General features: G+C 37.1%; 1 protein-coding gene across 5 annotated transcripts in view; it reads right to left on the bottom strand.

The window, feature by feature from the left end:
• Positions 1 to 21,054, bottom strand: part of SEC24B (SEC24 homolog B, COPII coat complex component) — a 106,274-nt gene that overhangs the window by 13,949 nt on the left and 71,271 nt on the right. For 3 of the 5 annotated variants that reach the window (XM_024246242.3, XM_024246240.3, XM_054554305.2), the window contains 11 exons: positions 20,038 to 20,222; positions 16,429 to 16,531; positions 14,456 to 14,582; positions 12,676 to 12,785; positions 9,879 to 9,991; positions 6,082 to 6,200; positions 5,320 to 5,375; positions 4,866 to 5,072; positions 1,544 to 1,667; positions 981 to 1,139; positions 84 to 257 (listed from right to left, as the gene is read on the bottom strand). In XM_024246242.3, coding sequence (XP_024102010.2) covers positions 84 to 257; positions 981 to 1,139; positions 1,544 to 1,667; positions 4,866 to 5,072; positions 5,320 to 5,375; positions 6,082 to 6,200; positions 9,879 to 9,991; positions 12,676 to 12,785; positions 14,456 to 14,582; positions 16,429 to 16,531; positions 20,038 to 20,222 — 1,477 coding nt within the window. The remainder of the gene's footprint in view (positions 1 to 83; positions 258 to 980; positions 1,140 to 1,543; positions 1,668 to 4,865; positions 5,073 to 5,319; positions 5,376 to 6,081; positions 6,201 to 9,878; positions 9,992 to 12,675; positions 12,786 to 14,455; positions 14,583 to 16,428; positions 16,532 to 20,037; positions 20,223 to 21,054) is intronic. The other 2 variants (XM_024246243.3, XM_024246241.3) reach the window with 1 other exon arrangement.

The raw sequence follows: 21,054 nt of genomic DNA, 5'->3' as shown, positions 1-21,054 counted from the left end.
CTTTTTCCCCACTCCACTAAAGGCCATATGAAAGGAGGGGAGAATTACTGCTGCAGACTATATTTCATTTCTGTTAACATTACCTTTGCTTGATGTATATAATAGGGCTGTTTGAAAACATACTAAGGAAGTATCTGTTAAACTTTCTTCAATTGACAACTGCACCGCAAATCCAGCATCAGGATTGATGTTGGCAAGGGATAACAAATCAGTAGAACGGACAAAGAAGTTACCATGAAAAGTGTGCATTGAAAGACCTAAAAAGGAGAAAATCATATAAAAAATGAAGTTAACAATAGTATCTTCACCTCAAGCTAAAGTTACTTTTTAAAGTCAAAGATGTTTATGATTTTGAATCAAAAGGATAACTGGGGAGTCAAGGTTCAAGCATAGGCAGAGTTTCTAAAATATTAATTCAAAAAAACCAGTGGACGTTATATAAAAGGGAGACTATACATTTCACTTGTATTGACACCTAACCTTATTTACATTTTCTCACATGTGACTTGAAGTCAGACATAATCTGACTAAACATTTGTTTAATTTACAAAATTAAATGAGGGTTATTACATAACTCATCCTAGATTTAAAATAAAGGTAAAATAAAGGATTAAAACAAATATTCACATAAAACCAAGGAAGTGTGCATTAAATGATTATGAAGGCAAAGACCCTTAATTTGACAATTCTTATTTAAGATCTTCCCTATTCCTCTAATTCTCTTTCTAAAATCATTTCTAATATAGGCTTTCTCTTAGGTTCTTCTGAGTAAACCAAACATTACTTTTGTCTACTTATTCAAGTTATTTTTTAAAATTGGGCAAGGATTATTCAATAACTATTATCTATTTAAAACATGGTATAGCTAACCAGATCAAACAGTCTTCCATCATGAACAGTCAGAGGTAGTCAATACATGGAATGCTCACTGACTTTGATGCAAGTATTTAATATAAAATATAACTTTCACAACTTCATACCTTTAGTACACCTTATTCTCATAACAGCTTCAAACCCAATTTTTCTTGTAAGATACCGTTTTAGGTCTTTTTGTAACTTTTCTGCTTGTGAAGGATTGTGAGTATAGTGGAATGATGGATAATAATAGATGCACCCTGCAGAATACTTGGACATGCAAGCTTTAGAGAGAAATACAAAAAGTATTAGCTACAGAAATAATAATATTCTACTTGTCCAACAGTAGTACAGATTCTACATTATGAAGAAATCTAAGTCATGAGAAAACCTAAGCCATCAAAATAAGAACATACAAATCTGAGAAAACAGTAATATCTATAAAATATACAATAAAGTTTACTGTTGAGCAGAATGGTAAGGGAATCATGCTATATAAACAAAATACTAGTGACATTTTATATTTGTATAGTGCTTTAAACTTTACTGGTAGTTTTCATAGATATTGTCTATCTAATGCACATGACTTTCTCCCTAAAATATTGAGAATGCTTACTGAAAAGTTTAGATTTAATTATGCATTAAAAATGTTCATTTAAACAAATGTACACATGATGACTTTCCTTACCTAGAGAAGCAAGATCAGAATACTGTGAACTTAAAAGGAACAAATCCACTGCAGTTTGCTGTCCTGAGCAATCTAATGCAAGTTTCTTATAAAAATCAGTTGCAGGGCCAAGATGTTGTACCACCTAAGTCAACAGATCATAAAGTAAGAGCTAGAAATCTTTATGCTCATGTTTTCATGTCACTTTTATAACAAAAAGGATGTCCTCTGCCTCCCTACCAAACTAAGAGTTTTTTAAATGTCTAGGCATTTGGTGCAGATTTCCTATGATAATAATAATGATAGATAATCTTTATAAAAAACATTTATGTGCCAGCACTGTTTCACACAAATTAATTTAATTTTCATAACACATCTCATATGGTTTTTATCATCTACATTTTCAGACGAAGAAACAGAGGCAATAACTGATTAAGTAACTTGACCAAGATTACATAGATATTGAGAAGTGGATATTGGAATATAAACCCAAGAAATCTGGCTGCAGAATGAGTGCTGTTAACCATTATTAAATATTGTTACTAAGAGAGTAAAAGATTAAGGAAGGTGTTTCTTTTGGTATGAGAAGACTTGAACTGAGAAGGTGACACTGGAGAGAATCTCCAAGTTCTTAATCACCATACAATATTTCCTAAAAAAAGTTTCAATCCTCTTAATTACACTGCATGATGATTATATTAGAGCTTACTCTAATATAAGGAATTAAGGATATGAAGGAATATGTAAACCAGAAAAGATACTGAAACTTTAGAGTCCCAGGCAGACAGATAGAGAATATTTTTGAAAGTTAAATAAGAAAACAAAACAAAACTCTATCAAAGGATTCAGTAAATATATAACAGCTTCCTGTGTTCAAAACACCACAGTAGTTTATAATGGATTGTAATGGGTCAACGAAACTAAACGCCAGCTACACTTGTTGATGAGTTTAAAATACATACTTATTTTAAGATTAGCTTCCTTCTCAAATGCAATTTTAAAAGACAATTTCTATAAAGAGTGAAATATGGTGCTTTTTTTTCTCTAGCATATTGGTGAAGAATAAAAAAAGCAACGCTACTTAATGGTGGTTACAGGATGAGAGTCCTTAAGAAGAGAAGTTGATTAAAAAACCCAAATAAACAAAACATTCTTTATTTAATAACTTAAAGATTATGCCCTTTAACCCAATAATTTCACTTTTAGGAATTTATCCTAAGACAAATCTGGATATGAGGCTAAAGATTTATGACACTATTAAAACTGTTTAATTCATACTCATAACTACTTATAATGATATTTTGTCAAATATATGTTGAGGCCAGACAGAATTTGTACAAAAGAAGAATGAATATTTTAGTTCATTTATTATTTGAAAAAGGGCTTAAAAATGCCTGATCAAATCTTCACATAAAACCCAAGTAATGTTCAGCTTCATATATGCCTTTCATTGTTATTATTATTATTATTTTTTTTGAGACCGGGTCTCGCTCTGTTGCCCAGGCTGGAGTACAGTGGCAGTGATCACAGCTCGCTGCAAACTCTGCCTCCCTGGTTCAAGTGATTCTCCTGCCTCAGCCATCTGAGTAGCTGGGATTACAGGCTTGCATCACCGCACCCAGCTAATTTTTGTATTTTTAGGAGAGATGGGGTTTTGCAATGTTGGCCAGACTGGTCTCAAACTCCTGGACTCAAGTGATCCACCCTCCTTTGCCTCCCAAAGTGCTAGGATTATAGGTGTGAGCCACTGCACCCGGCCATTACTGTTATTTTTTAAGATAGGGTCTCGTTACGTTGCCCAAGCTGGTTTAGAACTCCTAAGATCAAATGATCCTCTAGTCTCAGCCTCTTGAGTAGCTAAGGTTACAGGCAGGTGCTACCACACCCAGCCCTTTTTTTAAAAAAATAGTGCAAATACAGGTCTGGCTCACATCTGCAATCCCAGCACTTTGCGGGGCTGAGGCAGGGGTATTGCTTGATCTCGGCAGTTTGAGGCCAGCCTGGGCAACACCGCAAGATGTTGTCTCTACTTTTATAAAACAAAAGAAAAAAATACTGAAGACAATTATTTAATAGCTGAAAAGCAATCAATTAATTGATTACTTTCACATTTACTTTCTCTGTGACTTCAGAGAATGCTCACAATATATTCTCCAGTGAAAAAGGTCAAACACACACACACACATATATATATACACACACACGTATGATGCCCAATTATGCTTATTTGTATGTTTGTATAACTAAATGCTAGTATCATTAGAATATTGGTGATCTATGCTTTTCTCCACTTTCCAAGTATTATACAATGATCTGTGTTATCTTCATAATTAAAAAGTTTATTAGTATGAGCATGTTGAATTACAATAGTTACATTTAGTAAGTTTTACCACTTACGTAATAGAAAAGAACACTGGAGTCAGAAAATCAAGTTGCACTTTTACCATTAAATAGTTATTTAACCTTTAACTAGATACTCTACTTCCTCATCTATAAAATGAAAGGGTTAGACTAAATGATTTCTAAATTTCTATGACTTACAAAGCATAAAAAGAACATACTGTGACACAAAACCAAAAAGATAATTTGAGTTAAAAACTCTCGCTGGGCGCGGCGGCTCACGCCTGTAATCCCAGCACTTTGGGAGGCTGAAGTGGGTGGATCACGAGGTCAGGAGATTGAGACCATCCTGGTTAACACTGTGAAACCCTGTCTCTACTAAAAACACAAAAAAATTAGCCAGGCGTGGTGGCAGGCACCTGTAGTCCCAGCTACTAGGGAGGCTGAGGCAGGAGAATGGCGTGAACCCGGGAGGCAGAGCTTGCAGTGAGCCGAGATCGCACCACTGCACTCCAGCCTGGGCGACAGAACAAGACTCCGTCTCAAACAAAAACAAAAACAAAAACAAAAACAGAAACAAAACAAAAAACTCTCTGGCGGCTGGGCGCAGTGGCTCACGCCTGTAATCCCAGCACTTTGGGAGGCTGAGGCAGCCAAATCACCAGGCCACGAGTTCGAGACCAGCCTGACCAACATGGTGAAACCCCCGTCTCTACTAAAAACACAAAAATTAGCTGGGTGTGGTGGCACACGCCTATAATCCCAGCTACTCAGGAGGCTGAAGCAGGAGAATTGCTTGAACCTGGGAAGCAGAGGTTGCAGTGAGACAAGATCACACCACTGCGCTCCAGCCTGGGCAACAGTGTGAGACCACGTCTCAAAAAAGAAACAAAAAACAAACAAAAAAACCCCAACTCTCTTGCCAGTATTTTATTACTAATGAAGTAGAATAAACAAATAATTACACAATCTTGAATATGACAAAAAACTAAATATAAAATACCTTTGTACTTGATCTCTGATTAGGATCTTCTCTGGATTGCAGAAGTCCTGCACCCAAGGAAGGTAACTGTGTCTGAAATACAGACACACGGCCACCTGTTGGAGACATTAATTTAAAGGCAGCCTGAAGTGCAGGACCAAGGGCACTGTGTGTTTCTCTTGTATTGGTGAACATATTTGGTAATGCATTCAGTAAGTCTTTTATAAGCTGAGAAAACAAAGATCAAAAATTGAATTACTGAGAAGGCAAAGGAATAATCTTCTTTTAAAACATTCCATAGTATATCATGTGTCACTGTATTTCTGGGGACTGGAAACTGAGGAGTCAATAGATATGCCATTTACATTGTCTATTATTTGTAATATTCATATATCAAGTAAACAAATGTTAAACATTTTAGTTACCAGTCACAATATAAATATTTTTATGCTTTAAGAAAATAAATCAATCTTACCTCTTTACTTTCATATAGATTCACAAGTAAACTATCCGGTGTAGGCAGAAAAACATCTATAGGGAAAACACATATTTTAATCAACAAATCAAACAAAAGAATACATTAGAAAATCTTAGTTTTTATCAGGTCATACATGTAATGTGTACTATGATTTTGCTTTATTTTATTTTTTTTTTGAGATGGAGTTTCGCTCTTGTTGCCCAGGCTGGAGTGCAATGGCGTGATCTCGGCTCACTGCAACCTCCACCTCCCGGGTTCAAGCGATTCTCCTGCCTCAGCCTCCTGAGTAGCTGGGATTACAGGCATGCGCCACAACGCCTAGCTAATTTTGCATTTTTAGCAGAGACGGGGTTTCTCCATGTTAGGCTGGTCTCGAACTCCTGACCTCAGGTGATCCACCCACCTCGGCCTCCCAAAGTGCTGGTATTACAGGCTTGAGGCACTGTGCCCAGCTAATATTGCTTTATTAAATATACACAGTCTGTATATATTATACATACATGTGTGTAATACATACATAGGCAGAAATAACTGCTTTATTAAATATACACACTCTGTATATATTATACATACGTGTGTAATACATACATAGGCAGAAATAACTTAGAATCAAGTATTTCCAGAAAAACAATTATTTTGAACAAATACTAAAGTGCATGACATTATCCTCACAGCATATAGCAAGATGTATATTAAAATAAAGTAGCCCCCATTTCAAAGTCCGTAGTTAGAAAGGCTTTTATTTTACTGACTGCTTACCATCTATATCAGACACAATCAACATTTGAGGCTGTGATAATCCTTCTTGTAAATTGTAGAAATGAATAGTGCTATCAAAGGTCATGAATCCTATTCTTGTTCGTGAATCTCCAGGAAGCCTAAAGATAAAAATGACAATTTTAAATTCAGAGTGCTCAGTAACATATTTCATTTCAGAAAATAATGAAATAGTAATTTAAATCCAAGGATAATTACACATATGCTTTTCTACAGGGGACAGAAAAATTATTCCTATCTAAACAAATATATATCAGAGAAGAAGACCAAGGTGAAAACTTACTTCCAGTTCCAATATTAGAACAATAGTATATCTTGCTTAAGCATTTTAAGGGCAGAATGACAAATGAGTACTTTCCAAGAAAAGATTGAATATACTGCATATCAGATTTTAATGTGTAAAATTTTACACAAAAACCACATTTATGAACATTGAAACATTTTATCTATCATTAATCTTTTAAAATCCTGTTAGAGCTGTTTTCAAAAGTCAATGCCACAGTATAAAAGAATAAATTACCATTTCACTGCCTGTCAAGCTTTCTTTATTAATAAGATAGATGCCACATCTTACAGAAGCATATTACTAAGTACTACCAACTATGTTAACTTCAGTTATGTAATTTATTGTTTTAGCAATGCCTTTAAAATATCTTTGGATACTATAGGATGCCAAAATAGAATATGCATCGAAGCAAGAAGCATTATCACTGCTATGGATAACTGATCAGGGTATTCAGATATAGTCTACAAGGTGGGTCAAGAGCATTTCAGAGAACAAAAAGCTACAAGTTATGTGGATGTTCAGCTTACCAGTATGGTGAATATTTACGATGTTTCCACAGACTAATCTTCACTCCTGTGAGACTTCTAAGATCACTGAGGAGTGGGGTCATTTGTTACTACTGACCTACTCCAAGCTAAAAATACACAAAGTTGAGCTGAAACTGCTCCAGCATCAAACTCTTCTTTCTCAAAGAAGTTTCCAGAGCCCTTTCCAAAAACATATTATACATTTGTTGCTATTCTATCACTTTCTTTTTCTTTTACTTTCCCAATGCTTGTTTTCTGCTGTAATCAAATAGAAATATTTTTAAAACATTTTCCATTCCCAGTTTTACACTTTTGGTTTTGCACAGTCTATTTAATTTACAAGTTGTCAGTCATCTCTCTCAGTGTGGCTCCTATATCATACTTTTCCATACAAGGCTAATAGAGTAAATGGATTTCTGGAGCACAGTGACGGAAGAGGAGCTTGCTCCATCCACTCCATGCATCAACCTGGTATTTTAGTACCTCCAAGAATGGTGTACCCTCTTGGGGGATTAAAACTTGGTATTTAAAGACAAAAACAAGCCAGGTGCAGTGGCTGTAATCCCAGCACTTTGGGAGGCCGAGGTGGGTGGATCATGAGCTTACATGATCTCGAACAAGAGTTCGAGATCAGCCTGGGCAACATGGCAAAACCCTGTCTCTACTAAATATACAAAAATTAGCCGAGTGTGATGGTGTGCGCTTGTAGTCCCAGCTACTAAGGAGGCTGAAGTGGGAGGATCACTTGAGCCTGGGAGGTCAAAGCTGCGGCGAGCAGAGATCACACCACTGTACTCCAGCTTGGGGAACAGAGCAAGCCTCTGTCTCAAAAAAAAAAAAAAAAAAAAAGACAGAAACATCAACAACAAGCCAACCAATCAGTCTGTAGAGTAGTCTTCCGTTGCCACTCACTGTTAAAGCTATTTTTGAAGTAAGCACTTGTGACTAAAGTAGGGGTAAATACTTCAAGGATTAAAACATGAAAACTCTTAGTAACAAACACTAAAAGCAAATCTCTCAATATCTCTCAATTTTTAAAATCTTGAACATCTTAATGTTATCAGTTTCCTTTCAGGCCAAGATCAGTGATATGAAGACTATGGTGAGTAGAAGTAGCATTCAACAGGGCAAGGACTCTTCAAGCTCAAATGAAAGATAGAGGAGAACCTTTTGGAATCACCAAAGTAATTGGGACAAAGTATTCATATACAACAAGCCCCACACCTCGACAGATGTTGAGAACCACTGCAGTAGTGAACCACTCTCACTAACAACCTGAAGTCACATCTCTTGTGGGTGTTGGAGTGAAACGGAAATGTGCAAACAACTGTATTTTCCAGAGATTTGGATGGTTCATTTTTAAAGCTAGATGAGGGGCTCCTTCATGACTAATCTTGGTACACACAGAGGAGGGAATCAGAGCCAGGTATAAGCCACATATCCTATACTTGCTATTTCCATTTCCACAATCCAGCTCATTACTAATGTGCCAAAATGCTCAGTTTCTTAGCCTAGTGTGGTGGTGGGTGTCTGTAATCCCAGGTATTTGGGAGGCTGAGGCAGGAGAATTGTTTGAACCCAGCAGGTGGAAGTTGTAGTGAGCCGAGATCGCGCCACTGCACTCCAGCCTGGGCAACAGAGCGAGACTCTGTCTCAAAATAAATAAATAAATAAATAAACAAAATGCTCAGTTTCTGGCTTCCTATTTAGCACAAAATCAGTTCCCTCCTTCCCTTTAAACCAGCTCATTCTGTCTTCAGTGCAATTAGAACAAGTTTATGAAAAAAATTCCTTGCTCAGGCATAAATTACAGCCAGATTTCTCTCATCCAGATTCTTTTTTAAAAAATCCTTTTATCTTTTTAAATTTTATTTCAGCTGACAGATAAAATTGTATGTATCTGTCATGTAAAACATGTTGTTTTGAAATATATATATCTACACGGTGGAATGGCTAAATCTAGCTAATGAATATATGCATTGCCTCACAAAGTTATAATTTTTGTAGTGGGAACACAACAATTCTAATCTCTTAGCATTTCTCCAAGAATACAATATATTGCTATTAACTATAGTCATCATGTTGTACAACAGATCTCTTGAACTTATTCCTCCTATCTTTTACACTTGGGCTAGCATCTCTCGAAACCTCCCACCCCACCCCTGGTAACAACCACTGTACTCTCTACTTTTATGAAATTTACCTTTTTAGTTCCCACAATGACTGAGAACACGCAATATCTGTTCTGATTTCGCTTAACGTGATGACCTCCAGGTTTATCCATGGTATCACAAATGAGAAAAATGTTCTTTTTAAAGGCTGGATAGTATTCCATTTGCACATATACCAGTTTCTTTATCCATCCATCTGTTGATGGATACTTAGTCCGACTATGTATCCTGACTCTTGCGAATAAACTACAAATGCTACAATAAACATGGGAGTGCAGATATATCTTCCACACACTGATTTTATTTTCTTTGTATATATTCCAAGTAGTGGGATTGCTGCATCATACGACAATTGTATTAAATTTTCTGAGGGACCTTTATACTGTTTTCTATAATGGCTGTGCTAATTTACATTCCCCAAAGTGTGCAGTTTCCCTTTTCTCCACATCCTCACCAACATGTTATCTTTTGTCTTTTTGAAGTCTCATCCAGATTCCCGATATACTGGCTAACTCAACATTTCTGGCCCCTGTGTTCAGATTGGCTGAGTCAGACAGTTAGATGAGATCTAAATTCCTGACTAAATACTAGATTTTTATGATTTTATAATTCAGATATCAAGTCATAAATCACAACTCGAGTATCTGGATTCTTATTCTATGGTACATAAGTAGTACTCTTTTTAGTTGATAAATATAACCAAACCCAATCCCACAAACTGCAAACACTTCATATTTATATAATTTATATAAATAACATACACATAGGTATAGTATGAATTAAAAATATTCTTACTTGTCTAGATTTTCTAGGAGTGACTGGCACAAAATTGTCAAATATCCAGCTTCCACTGCATTATGAGACACGTCTAAAACAAACAAGTAAACTGCAGGTTGAGGAGGACGCAGCTGAAAGGAATAAAAATAAAGTAACTTATTTGGTAGGTACAATTTATTCTTTTTATATATTACTATTGCTACTGGATATTTACTGAATATATTAACACAAAAAACACACAAATAGGATTGCTATTTTGTAATATGTGCTCATGAAAATGATATGTTCTTCTTTAATTTTTTTCTTTTTAGTTGGTTGTGGACTAAGCATGATAAGGCAGTTGATACACAGCCACAGTTAAATAGATGGGTTAAATGTTTTTCTGATAAGGAGTGTTGGCTAAGAGTTCGTTTTTAAAAAATTAGGCTTATGATTTAATACTAAGCTCTCTAGATGTACATCCCTTCCCCTTTCCTAAAACAAATTTTAAACCCAACAATTTGCCATTAGTACCAGCTATTGGTTTACCTGGAGGTGACTGAATCCTAATGTTTAAGTGCTATGTGTAAATAAAGTCCTTGTGATGGTATTGTAAATACTAATTTTTTTTTGGAGACAGAGTCTCACTCTGTCATCCAGGCTGGAGTGCAGTGGCACAATCTTGGCTCACTGCAATCTCTGCCTCCCAGGTTCAAGCGATTCTCCCGCCTCGGCTTCCTGAGTAGCTGGGACTACAGGCACATGCCTCCACGCAGAGCTAATTTTTGTATTTGGTAGAGACGGGGGTGGGGGGGTTCACTATGTTGGCCAGGCTGGTTACGAGCTCCTGATGTCAATTGATCCGCCCGCCTCAGCCTCCCAAAGTGCTAGGATTACTGGTGTGAGCCACCGTGCCTGGCCTTTAAATATATTCTTTGAAAAGTCCTTATGGCTGATAATTGTTGAAGCTTGGTGATGGGCAAAGGATGGCTCATTATACTGTTTTCTTTGGAGTACGCGTGAAAACTGCTGTTATATAAAGTTGAAATAGGCCAGGTGCAGTGGCTCATGCCTATAATCCCAGCACTTTTGGGAAGCCAAGGTAGGTGGATTGCTTGGGCCCAGGAGTTTGAGACCAGCCTGAGCAACATGGTAAAACCCTGTCTCTAGCTTGGGTGACAGAGTGAAACTCTGTCTCAAGTAAAAATTAAGTACATAAATAAGTAAAGTTAAAATAAAAGAATATATTAAATCTTTTCTTTAAAATACGCTAACGGGGCCAGGAGCGGTAGCTCACGCCTGTAATCTCAGCACTTTGGGAGGCTGAGGCGGGTGGATTATGAGGTCAGGAGATCGAGACCACCCCGGCTAACATGGTGAAACCCCGTCTCTACTTAAAAATACAAAAAATTAGCCGGGCGTGGTGGCGGGAGCCTGTAGTCCTAGCTGCTCGGAAGGCTGAGGCAGGAGAATATCGTGAACCCGGGAGGCAGAGCTTGCAGTGAGCCGGGATGGCGCCACTGCACTCCAGCCTGGATGACACAGCGTGACTCCGTCTCAAAAATAAATAAATAAATAAATAAATAAATAAATAAAAAATAAAAATGTGCTAACCAAGGGCCATATGAATCATATGGCAAAACTTAAAAGATTATTTCTTGCTTTACCACTTCAATTAGATTAAGATTCCTAAGGACCCAATATGGAGTGGGAAAATAATAAATCATAAAGAAGGTAGGGCTTAAGAGTAAAAGTGATCAAGATAAAGTTTATTACAGTTAATACAGAAACAAACATGAAAATGGTAGTTAGGTGGGCATATGCCAAATTAGACACAAAAGAACACAAAAATTACCAAAATAAAGATGAGCCAGGTGCCAAAAATTTAATGCACATCGCTTACTCCTTTTCACCAGCAGCAGTTTCAGTTTTGCAGACAACAAGGATTAGAGATGTAGCTACAGAAGATATAGTTTTTTGGGTTTGTTTTTTTGTTTGTTTTTGAGACGGAGTCTTGCCCTGTTGCCCAGGCTGGTGTTGCCGTGGCACAATCTTGGCTCACTGCAACCTCCCCTTCCCACGTTCAAGCAATTCTCTGGCCTCAGCCTCCCTAGCAGCTGGGATTACAGGCGTGCACCACCATGCCCAGCTAATTTGTGTATTTTAAGTAGAGACAGGGTTTCACCATGTTGGCCAGGCTGGTCTTAAATTCTTGACCTCAGGTGATCCACCCAAGTGTTGGAATTACAGACGTGAGCCACCACGCCCAGCCAATACAGTTTTTATAAATATGTTAAAAAGAGAAGATACGATAACGAAGATGAGCAAAACTTAGGGCCAATAATTCGTTTTTGAAGTGAAAAGAAGAATGAGAACTTACAGTTCATATAATTAAAGAAGAGATAGAATTTTCTAATTGGAACAGAAGAAAAAATTAGAGAGAAGTCCATATCCACTTATCTTGGTATCTTGGTGAAAAAACGTAAGTTTTGGGCAAAAATGTGCATTTCTCTGTTTTGAGAGTCTTAAATTTTAAATGGTAAAAGGGTATCTATATTCATTCCATGCAAGGAAATCAAAATGGCAACAAATCATAGATGCTAGTGCCCATCATAAGACAGAACTAACATTTCCTATTCATAGAAAGCCTTCTAGGAGATCAAATAACCTTTAGAAAGATTTTCTCTTTGTTAAATATAAACTTTCAGCATTAATTTGTTTTTAAAAATTATGAGTATAAACAACTTCAAAATCTCGATAAGAGTTCACTTAACAGAAAATTACAAATGACCAACATAATTGTGTTCCATAACAAATCTTAACACGGAATAGTTACCATGTAATCTGAAGAAGCAATGAACTCCACAGTTGAATTCTGAACTTCTGGTCGTTTATGAGGCTCTCCATAAGATCGGGTAAGGGGGTTATACATAAATTCTTCAGGAACTAGATAAGAGGTCCCAGTACAAATTTAGAGACACAATTTGTAACTAAACACATATATACACACCTAAAAATAAATATCTATTATTAATATTTACACGAGGTTTAGCAATAGTTCTGCGAACATTTAATGGTAAAAATCAATCCCTTAAGCCCTCCTTAAAAAATAGATCAGGGCGGTGGATCACGCCTGTAATCCCAGCACTTTGGGAGGCCGTGGCGGGCGGATCACGAGGTCAGGAGTTTGAGAACAGCCTGACCAACATGGTGAAACCCCGTCTCTACTAAAAAAACAAAAATTAGCCAGGCGTAGTGGTGTGCGCCTGTAATCCCAGCTACTCAGGAGGCTGAGGCAAGAGAATTGCTTGAACCTGGGAGGCAGAGGTTGTAGTGAGCTGAGATTGCACCACTGCACTCCAGCCTAGGCGACAGAGTGAGACTCTGTCTCCAATAAAAAAAAAAAAATAATCAGGGGGCTGGATGCGGTGGCTCACATCTATAATCCCAGCATTTTGGGAGGCCGAGGCGGGGAAGATCACGAGGTCAGGAGTTCCAGACCAGCCTGGCCAATATGGTAAAACCCTATCGCTACTAAAAATACAAAAATTAGCCAGACATGGTAGCAGACAACTGTAGTCCAAGCTACTCGGGAGGCTGAGACAGAAGAATTCCTTGAACCTGGGAGGTGGAGGTTGCAGTGAGCTGAGATCGTACCACTGCGCTCCAACCTGGATGACAGAGTGAGACTCCATCTCCCAAAACAAAACAAAACAAAAAAAGATCAGGGCTAGGCACAGTGGCTCATGTCTGTAATCCCAGCTCTTGGGTTGGGAGGCTGAGGTGGATGGATCACTTGAGCCCAGGAGTTCGGGACTAGCCTGGCCAACATAGCGAGACCCCACTTCTACTAAAAATACAAAAATTAGCCAGGGGTGGTGGTGCAAGCCTGTAGTCTCAGCTACTTGGGAGGCTGAGGCATGAGAAGAACTTACAGCTTGAACCTGGAAAGCAGAGATTGCAGTGAGCCATATTGTGCAACTGCACTCCAGCCTGGGTGACAGAGCGAGACCCTGTCTCAAAAAAAAATTAAAAAAAAAAAAAAAAAATAGATCAGAAGGATAAAAAAACTTATGTTCTGAAATCAGGTGAAAAAACCAGGATGCAAGTAACCCTCCTTCTTAGACTTGTATCCTATTTATTATATCAAATGACATGGAAAAAAATCAGACAGAGAAACATAAATTTGAAAGCAACTCTAGTAGAGGAACCCGAAAAAATGAATAAAGGGAACAAGAGACAGACACATATACATGCATGCATCCGGATACACTGGCAAAGTTCTTCCTGAGTTGAATGAACCAAATATACAAATGTAAGACAATCTTACTGTCAGGGACAAGCATAACTAGCCTGCATAAGCTCACCTGCATGAGTGTCACTGTTTCTATTTTTCTTACTTTGTCCTCACTGTTACTCTCCTCATTGTCAATTATCCCCTTGGTCAGCCAAAATGAAGAATCCCTAGTCCTAGCCTTAGCCTATATTCCCTCTACTAAAAATGGCATGAAAATTCTTTTTAAAGCAATGAAGAGAGAAACCAGGAGATGACAAAAATCTCAAAAAAAAAAATATTGAAAATAGGATTAAAACACAATTAAGAATCTAAAACTCACCATCATTAACTCTATAGCACAAATTGCATTTCCATCTACGTTGATCAATGAAGGATACAAAGGGGTTAATATATGTTCGACAGGATCGGCACCTCACAATGGTATTTGATGTTATCACTGGTAATTGCTAGGAAATAAAATAAAGAAGCTGTAGCAGAAAAAGGCACCCCAAGGAAAAACAGAACGTATACAGATCTGCTCCAAATACAGAACATAAACCTTAATTGTTTTTATGTGGTTTTATATGGAGGCATATTAATAAAATCCAGGGACATGCTGAGCAACACATGTAGCCATCAAGTTTTCTCCCTCTTGTCACAAATCATAACACTAAAATAAAGTCATAACAAACATTGGCCAAGAAAATAATGTAAGTGAGATCTTATCAGCTTAACTTTAGAAATAACAGTGAGAGAGAAACATACCATATACAAATACCTTTGTCTTTGTTGACTGCACGTGGTACTAGACTATTAGGCACTGCTCATTAGACTGCCACAGCAACTTCTGACAGGAGCTGAGGCCAGAAGCAGTCAAACACAACGTGCCTTTAAAAAAAATTACATCTCTATGCTTAGTTTGGGAAATGAATTTTATATTCAAGTAGAAACTTCAGAAAATATGAAAAAATATTAAGAGATCACATATTATTCTATGTCTCTGAATTAACCTATCATTTTAGTATATTATTCTGTTTTTTCCTATCTGCACATGAACATTTTGATCTTTGTATTTAATTTTTTCACACATATGATTATTATTATGCAAGTAACCACATATCTGTTGTAAAAAAAAATCAGGAAATACAGTTAACTGAGAATGAGAAAATAAAAAATTACAGAACTCTACATCACAGAGGATGTCACTGTAAACAATTTAGTATATATGCTTCCAGAAGGTATCATGTATATCTGTATTTAGAGAAAAACTCTCACAGATATATATATATATATAAAAAATATACAATTTCATATATATATGAAATTAACTGTCTTGGTTTATAGATAAGGTTTTAAGAGTGTTATAGGTGATTAAAAATATTTACTCAATGAATAAATTCACGGTACTTATAACATATTACAATTTTTTATTTTCTATTCATTTTGATCTTTTCTATACTTCCTGGTAGTAAAGTAAGCTTCACAAGGAAGCTTTTAATTTAACCTTTGTATCTCCAGCTTCCAACATGACAGGTAGTCAGTCAATATTTTTTGGATGAATGACAGCAAAAGAAAACTCAGAACCAGTAAGAAGGGTAGTAAACAACAGTAGTAAAAAAAAGTTTGAGAGAGAAATGCAACTTATGAAGTACAAATAAAACAGCTCTGAATAAAATTATTTTTGAAGTTTTCAAAATTTAAAACTTTTAAAACTTTAAAAGTTTAAAAATCCCTACTGTTACAAAGGTTATTTGTTGAATTAACAAATTTGGTTAATTTGTTAAGGAACAGGCAGTTTTCCTCTCTAAGTGGACATCACTGTTGGTGTTTCCTTTGTGTTTAATAAAGAACTCCGAAAGTGTATCCACCTTCCATGGCCATTCCACCTTCCAAAACTACTAATCTTTCAAAATCCAGGACAGATTTCATCACTTATAGAAAATTTTTGCTATTGTATCCACAGGGAATCACTTCTCATACTGTACTCACTACCTAAGTATCTCATAGAATTTGATTAATTACATGTATTAATTATCCTGCACGGTAATTATTTTTACATCTTTGTCCCCTGTTAGATAAGAACTTTTTGGAGGCAACTTCAATGACTTGATCATCTCTGTACTACCAGTGCTTAGTTTAGAGCTTGTCACAAAGCAGGTGTTCAAAAAATGTTTGCCAAGTTGTTATGGAAATGATTATTTCTAACTTCAAATAAAAGAAGATATAGAAAATTCTAAGAAAATATAAAATTTAAGTACCTTGTACATACGCATACATGTCAGTACCCATAAATATTATAAAATGTTACTTTACCGTTAGGTCTCTGAAGGGATGTAACAACAATCCTAAAGGAAGCTTAGCTTTATTCAGTAAAGCCTGTGTCTGAGGAATATTTGTCAAAGTACAGCGAAATGAACTGCAAAAAACATAAACAACATGGAGGATATTAGCTATCAGAGAAAAATACACAAGTAGATAAGATAATTAAGAACATTTAAGGACATAAGTGAAAATCATTTGGGCACGTTACTGTAACTATAAGCAAGAAGGTCCTGATTAATTAGGCATGTATGCAATATATGTCAAAAAATCTAAATTAAAGAGTCAATACTTTCATGGTAGAAAAGTAGTACACATTCAGGGAAGACCAACTACTCCATTATGACTAGCCTGGAGGAGATGAATAAGAGCACATAGAAAACATGAGTGAAAAGGCCTACTTCTTCTTTTTTTTTTTTTTTCTGAGATGGAGTCTTGCTCTGTCCCCCAGGCTGGAGTGCAGCAGCCCGATCTCAGCTCACTGCAAGCTCCGCCTCCTGGGTTCACGCCATTCTCCTGCCTCAGCCTCCCGAGTAGCTGGGACTACAGGCGCCTGCCACCACGCCTGGCTAATTTTTTGTGTTTTTACTGGAGATGGGGTTTCACCGTGTTAGCCAGGATGGTCTCGATCTCCTGACCTTGTGATCCACCTGCCTCGGCCTTCCAAAGTGCTAGGATTACAGGCGTGAGCCACTGTGCCCGGCCAAATAACTTATGAAGTTTTAAAGTCAATAAATACAGAATGAATAAAGGCGATGCCAAAGAAGTAAAAAGCAGAAGCACTGAAAGCCAGGCAAGAAATTTTATGAAGAGTCGTTAATATCATGTAGAGATATCTATTTATTCCAGCTTTAGTGTTGTTCCTTGAACACAAAAAGCTTGTTCCTGCTTCAGGACCTCCATATTTGCTATTCATGCAGCTTGGAACCCTTTTATTCCCAGAGAAGTCACGTGGCTTACTCTCTCACTTCACCCAGATCTCTACTCAAATGTTAAAAGTCTTTCGGTAAACCTGTCCAGACTCTTCTATTTACAAGAGTCACCCTCCACCTGCACTCCTTATTCTGATTTATTTTTCTTCATTGTAATATCCTGAACATTACATTATATATTTACTAGTTTGACTGTTCATAGAAGAATATAAGTTCTGTGATTCCACAGAGATCAGGAACTGTGTTTTGTTCACAACTTTATCCCCAGCACATGGAAAACAGTGCTTTGCATTTAACTTCCAAGGCATTTGATAAATATTTATTGAAGGATTTATCTTAGTATGCTGATACTATTATTATTCCTGTTTTACAGTTGACAAAATTGAGACTTTGAGAGGTTAAGTAAATTGCACAGTTTCATAGCTACTTAGGTCTGCTAAACTCTAAAGCCTGTACTCCTAATTATTTGTTATTTTGATAAAAGAGACATTTTCGCAAAACACACATAACTGGGTAGAAAAATGTATGCCTTCCCCTTACCTATGGGTTCTCTTATACATATGCAACATACTTTTTTAAAATAATTTTTTATTTTTTTGAGACAGGGTCTCGCTCTGTCACCCAGGCTGGAGTACAGTGGTGTGATCTTGGATCGCCACAACTTCCACCTCCTGGGCTCAAGGGATCCTCCCACCTCAGCCTACAGAGTAGCTGGGACCACAGGCACACGGCACTATGCTCAGCTAATTCTTTTGTTTTTTTGGAGGAGAAGGGGTTTCACCATGTTGTCCAGGCTGGTCACAAACTCCTGGGCTCAAGCGATCCACCTGCCTTGGCTTCCCAAAGTGCTGGGATTACAGCCGTGAGCTACTATGCATGGCCCATACACTACATTTACCTACGTAGCGGGTGCCTAACCTTTTATACTACAATGTCATAATTTACAAACTTATCAACCTGATAGCAACTTATATTTGGAAGGATGGGCAGCCGTTTTCAACCTATAATCCATGACGCCCTATATTTTTACGGAAACGATCTTGGCAGTACCTGAGGCACTGATGGTGTGTGGATGGTACGGTGGAAGAAGAGGGGAAATTCTCAAAGCAGCTCCACTTCTTATTTTCTATATTGGAATTCTATATAATATTTTGGTTGAAAGAGTGGTTTGCAGATTTTTTTTTAAAGCTGGAAAACTACTGCTTTAAGAAAAGGGAAATAGGCTGGGCACGGTGGCTCACGCCTGTAATGCCAGCACTTTGGGAGGACTAGGTGGGCGTATCACCTGAGGTTGGGAGTTCGAGACCAGCCTGACCAACATGGAGAAACCCTGTCTCTATTAAAAATACAAAATTACTCTATTAAAAATACAAAATACTGGGTGTGGTGGCACATGCCTGTAATCCCAGGTACTCGGGAGGCTAAAGCAGGAGAATCACCTGAACCTGGGAGGCGGAGATTGCGGTGAGCCGAGATGGCGTTATTGCACTCCAGCCTGGGCAACAACAGTGAAACTCCGTCTCAAAAATAAAAAAAGAAAGAAAAAAAGAAAAAGGAAATATTGGCTCTAAAGAATACTAATTCTCCTAATGCAAGGAAGAAGACAATGTTGGCCAAGTGTGGTGGATCACACCTATAATCCCACCACTTTGGGAGGGCAGGTCACCTGAAGTCAGGAGTTCGAGAACAGTCTGCCCAACATGGTGAAACCCCATCTCTAATAAAAATACAAAAATTAGACAGGTGTCATGGTGCACACCCGTATCTCAGCTACTTGGTGGCTGAGGCATGAGAATTACTTGAACCTGGGAGGCGGAGGTTGCAGTCAGCCAAGATCAGGCCACTGCACTCCAGCCTGGGTGACAGAATGAGACCCCATTAAAAAAAAAAAAAAAAAAAAGACAATGTTGTTCTGTGAATCAGTGTTTACTTTATGAGGAGGAGAAATTCCAGAAGCAGGAGGATGTCTTCTAAAAAAAAAAAAAAAAAAAAAAACTAGGACCAGGGGGATATCCTTTTCATAGGATACAGAAGAACTAAAAGCATGTAAGAACAAAGACATGAGGCACCGTGAAGCGAGTAACAGAGCTCATTCACACAAAGGTACTCCAGGGCTTGGTGGCTGCCAGTGCAGTCTGCCAGCTAAACTTCTCTATTAAAGGAAATCCAGTCTAGATTCAGACTGGATTAATAAGCCTGGAAGTCAATGGTCTTCATACTCTATATTGAGTGGGAAAAGAAAATTCTGAGATAAACCATTTATCTAAACCTGTTCTTGAGATTACATAAGTGAGGTCTATGTTCTTTTCAAGCAAAGCCTGAAATTTTAAATATCTGTCCTTATTTAAAAGATATCAGAAGTTATTATTATTGAAAAGTGAGGAAAAAGATTTAAGAAAGAAAAAATATAGTTAGATTTGGGTTCCTGAAACCCTTCATTTAAATAGAAATAATTTCCCTAACATTAGGTGATGGGGGGAAGGGACTGGATTGAGACAGAGATGGGAACAAAAAGAGATGACCTAAGTCAAATTTTACATCTATACAAACTAAAAAAGTCAACATTAACAAAACTCCCAACCGAAGAAATAACATGCTACTTTTACTATTTTTGAAAGTCATACAATGTTTTCATCACTTAAGAAAGATTATAAAATAAATAAATACCTACTCTGGGCTACAGTTTAATTTTTTGAGGTCTGCATTCAAGTTAGGTACAGGAGCCCAAACAGGAGTCATGGGTAAAATATTCCTCTCCTGAGTGAGGTTTACAGGTCTCAGGCTTTCTGGTTGTGGAGAACTCTGAAGACTCAATCCTCCTATACTGGAGGATAGCTGGTTCACACCAGGATACTGCTGAAAGAGCAATTCAAAACAAAAGAACAATAAAACATAAATAAATTTTCTTATATATACTACATATCTCAACATACAGAAAAAGCAAAAAGGTAAGAAAATTTAAATCTGGCTTGGTAATAGAATGACTTAGTATGCAGTCAATCTAAAGCACACTTGAAAAAAACTCAAAGCAAAAGTACTGAATAAATTTGAATCTTATTAGCAAGGTTAACCCTCGCAATGAAATTTCAGCAACAACGCTTTTCAACATAAGCAATTTGGTTTCCCTGAATACAGTTTATACTTGAAAAACAGGATAAATGCCCCACTGTTCTCAAGGTTCCCCTCCCCCAATTATCAACTTTCACAATAATGAGTTGGTACCACAGAAATGTACAATGGTGTTCAATAGGTTTTGCCTTATTTTTTTGTTTCCTATGTTTTTAATATTATCATGAATTAATGGCTTGTTATCTCAAATTGATATAATGAATTACAGTCATTATTCTTATGATGTCCAAACTACCCAATCTTTAGCCAGTGAAAGCCCTTTCAAGATGGCCCCAGTGTCCTTTTATATGAACCTAACTAGCCTTTGACAGTTTCCTTGCTTTCTTAAACACTATTTTATACTCTTTTACTTCAAATCTAGAATTGTTTGTCTAAAAAGGAATCTTGGCTCCTTTTAAGTAGAGATGATATCTAAAAACCATAATCTGGATGATAAAGGTGCTTATTGCTAGTGTGCTGTTATTACTTCCAGATACTTGCAATAGGTAAAGATGGAAAATACACGTTAAAAGTAGAAGCAAATAATGAGTCCACGTTGACAGTTCCAATTCAAATTTAA

The sequence above is a fragment of the Pongo abelii genome, chromosome 3 (assembly GCF_028885655.2).
Source record: "Pongo abelii isolate AG06213 chromosome 3, NHGRI_mPonAbe1-v2.0_pri, whole genome shotgun sequence".
NCBI classification, from domain to species: domain Eukaryota; kingdom Metazoa; phylum Chordata; class Mammalia; order Primates; family Hominidae; genus Pongo; species Pongo abelii.
Note: the sequence above shows the minus strand (reverse complement) of the source record. Positions and strands in the feature narration are given on the sequence as shown.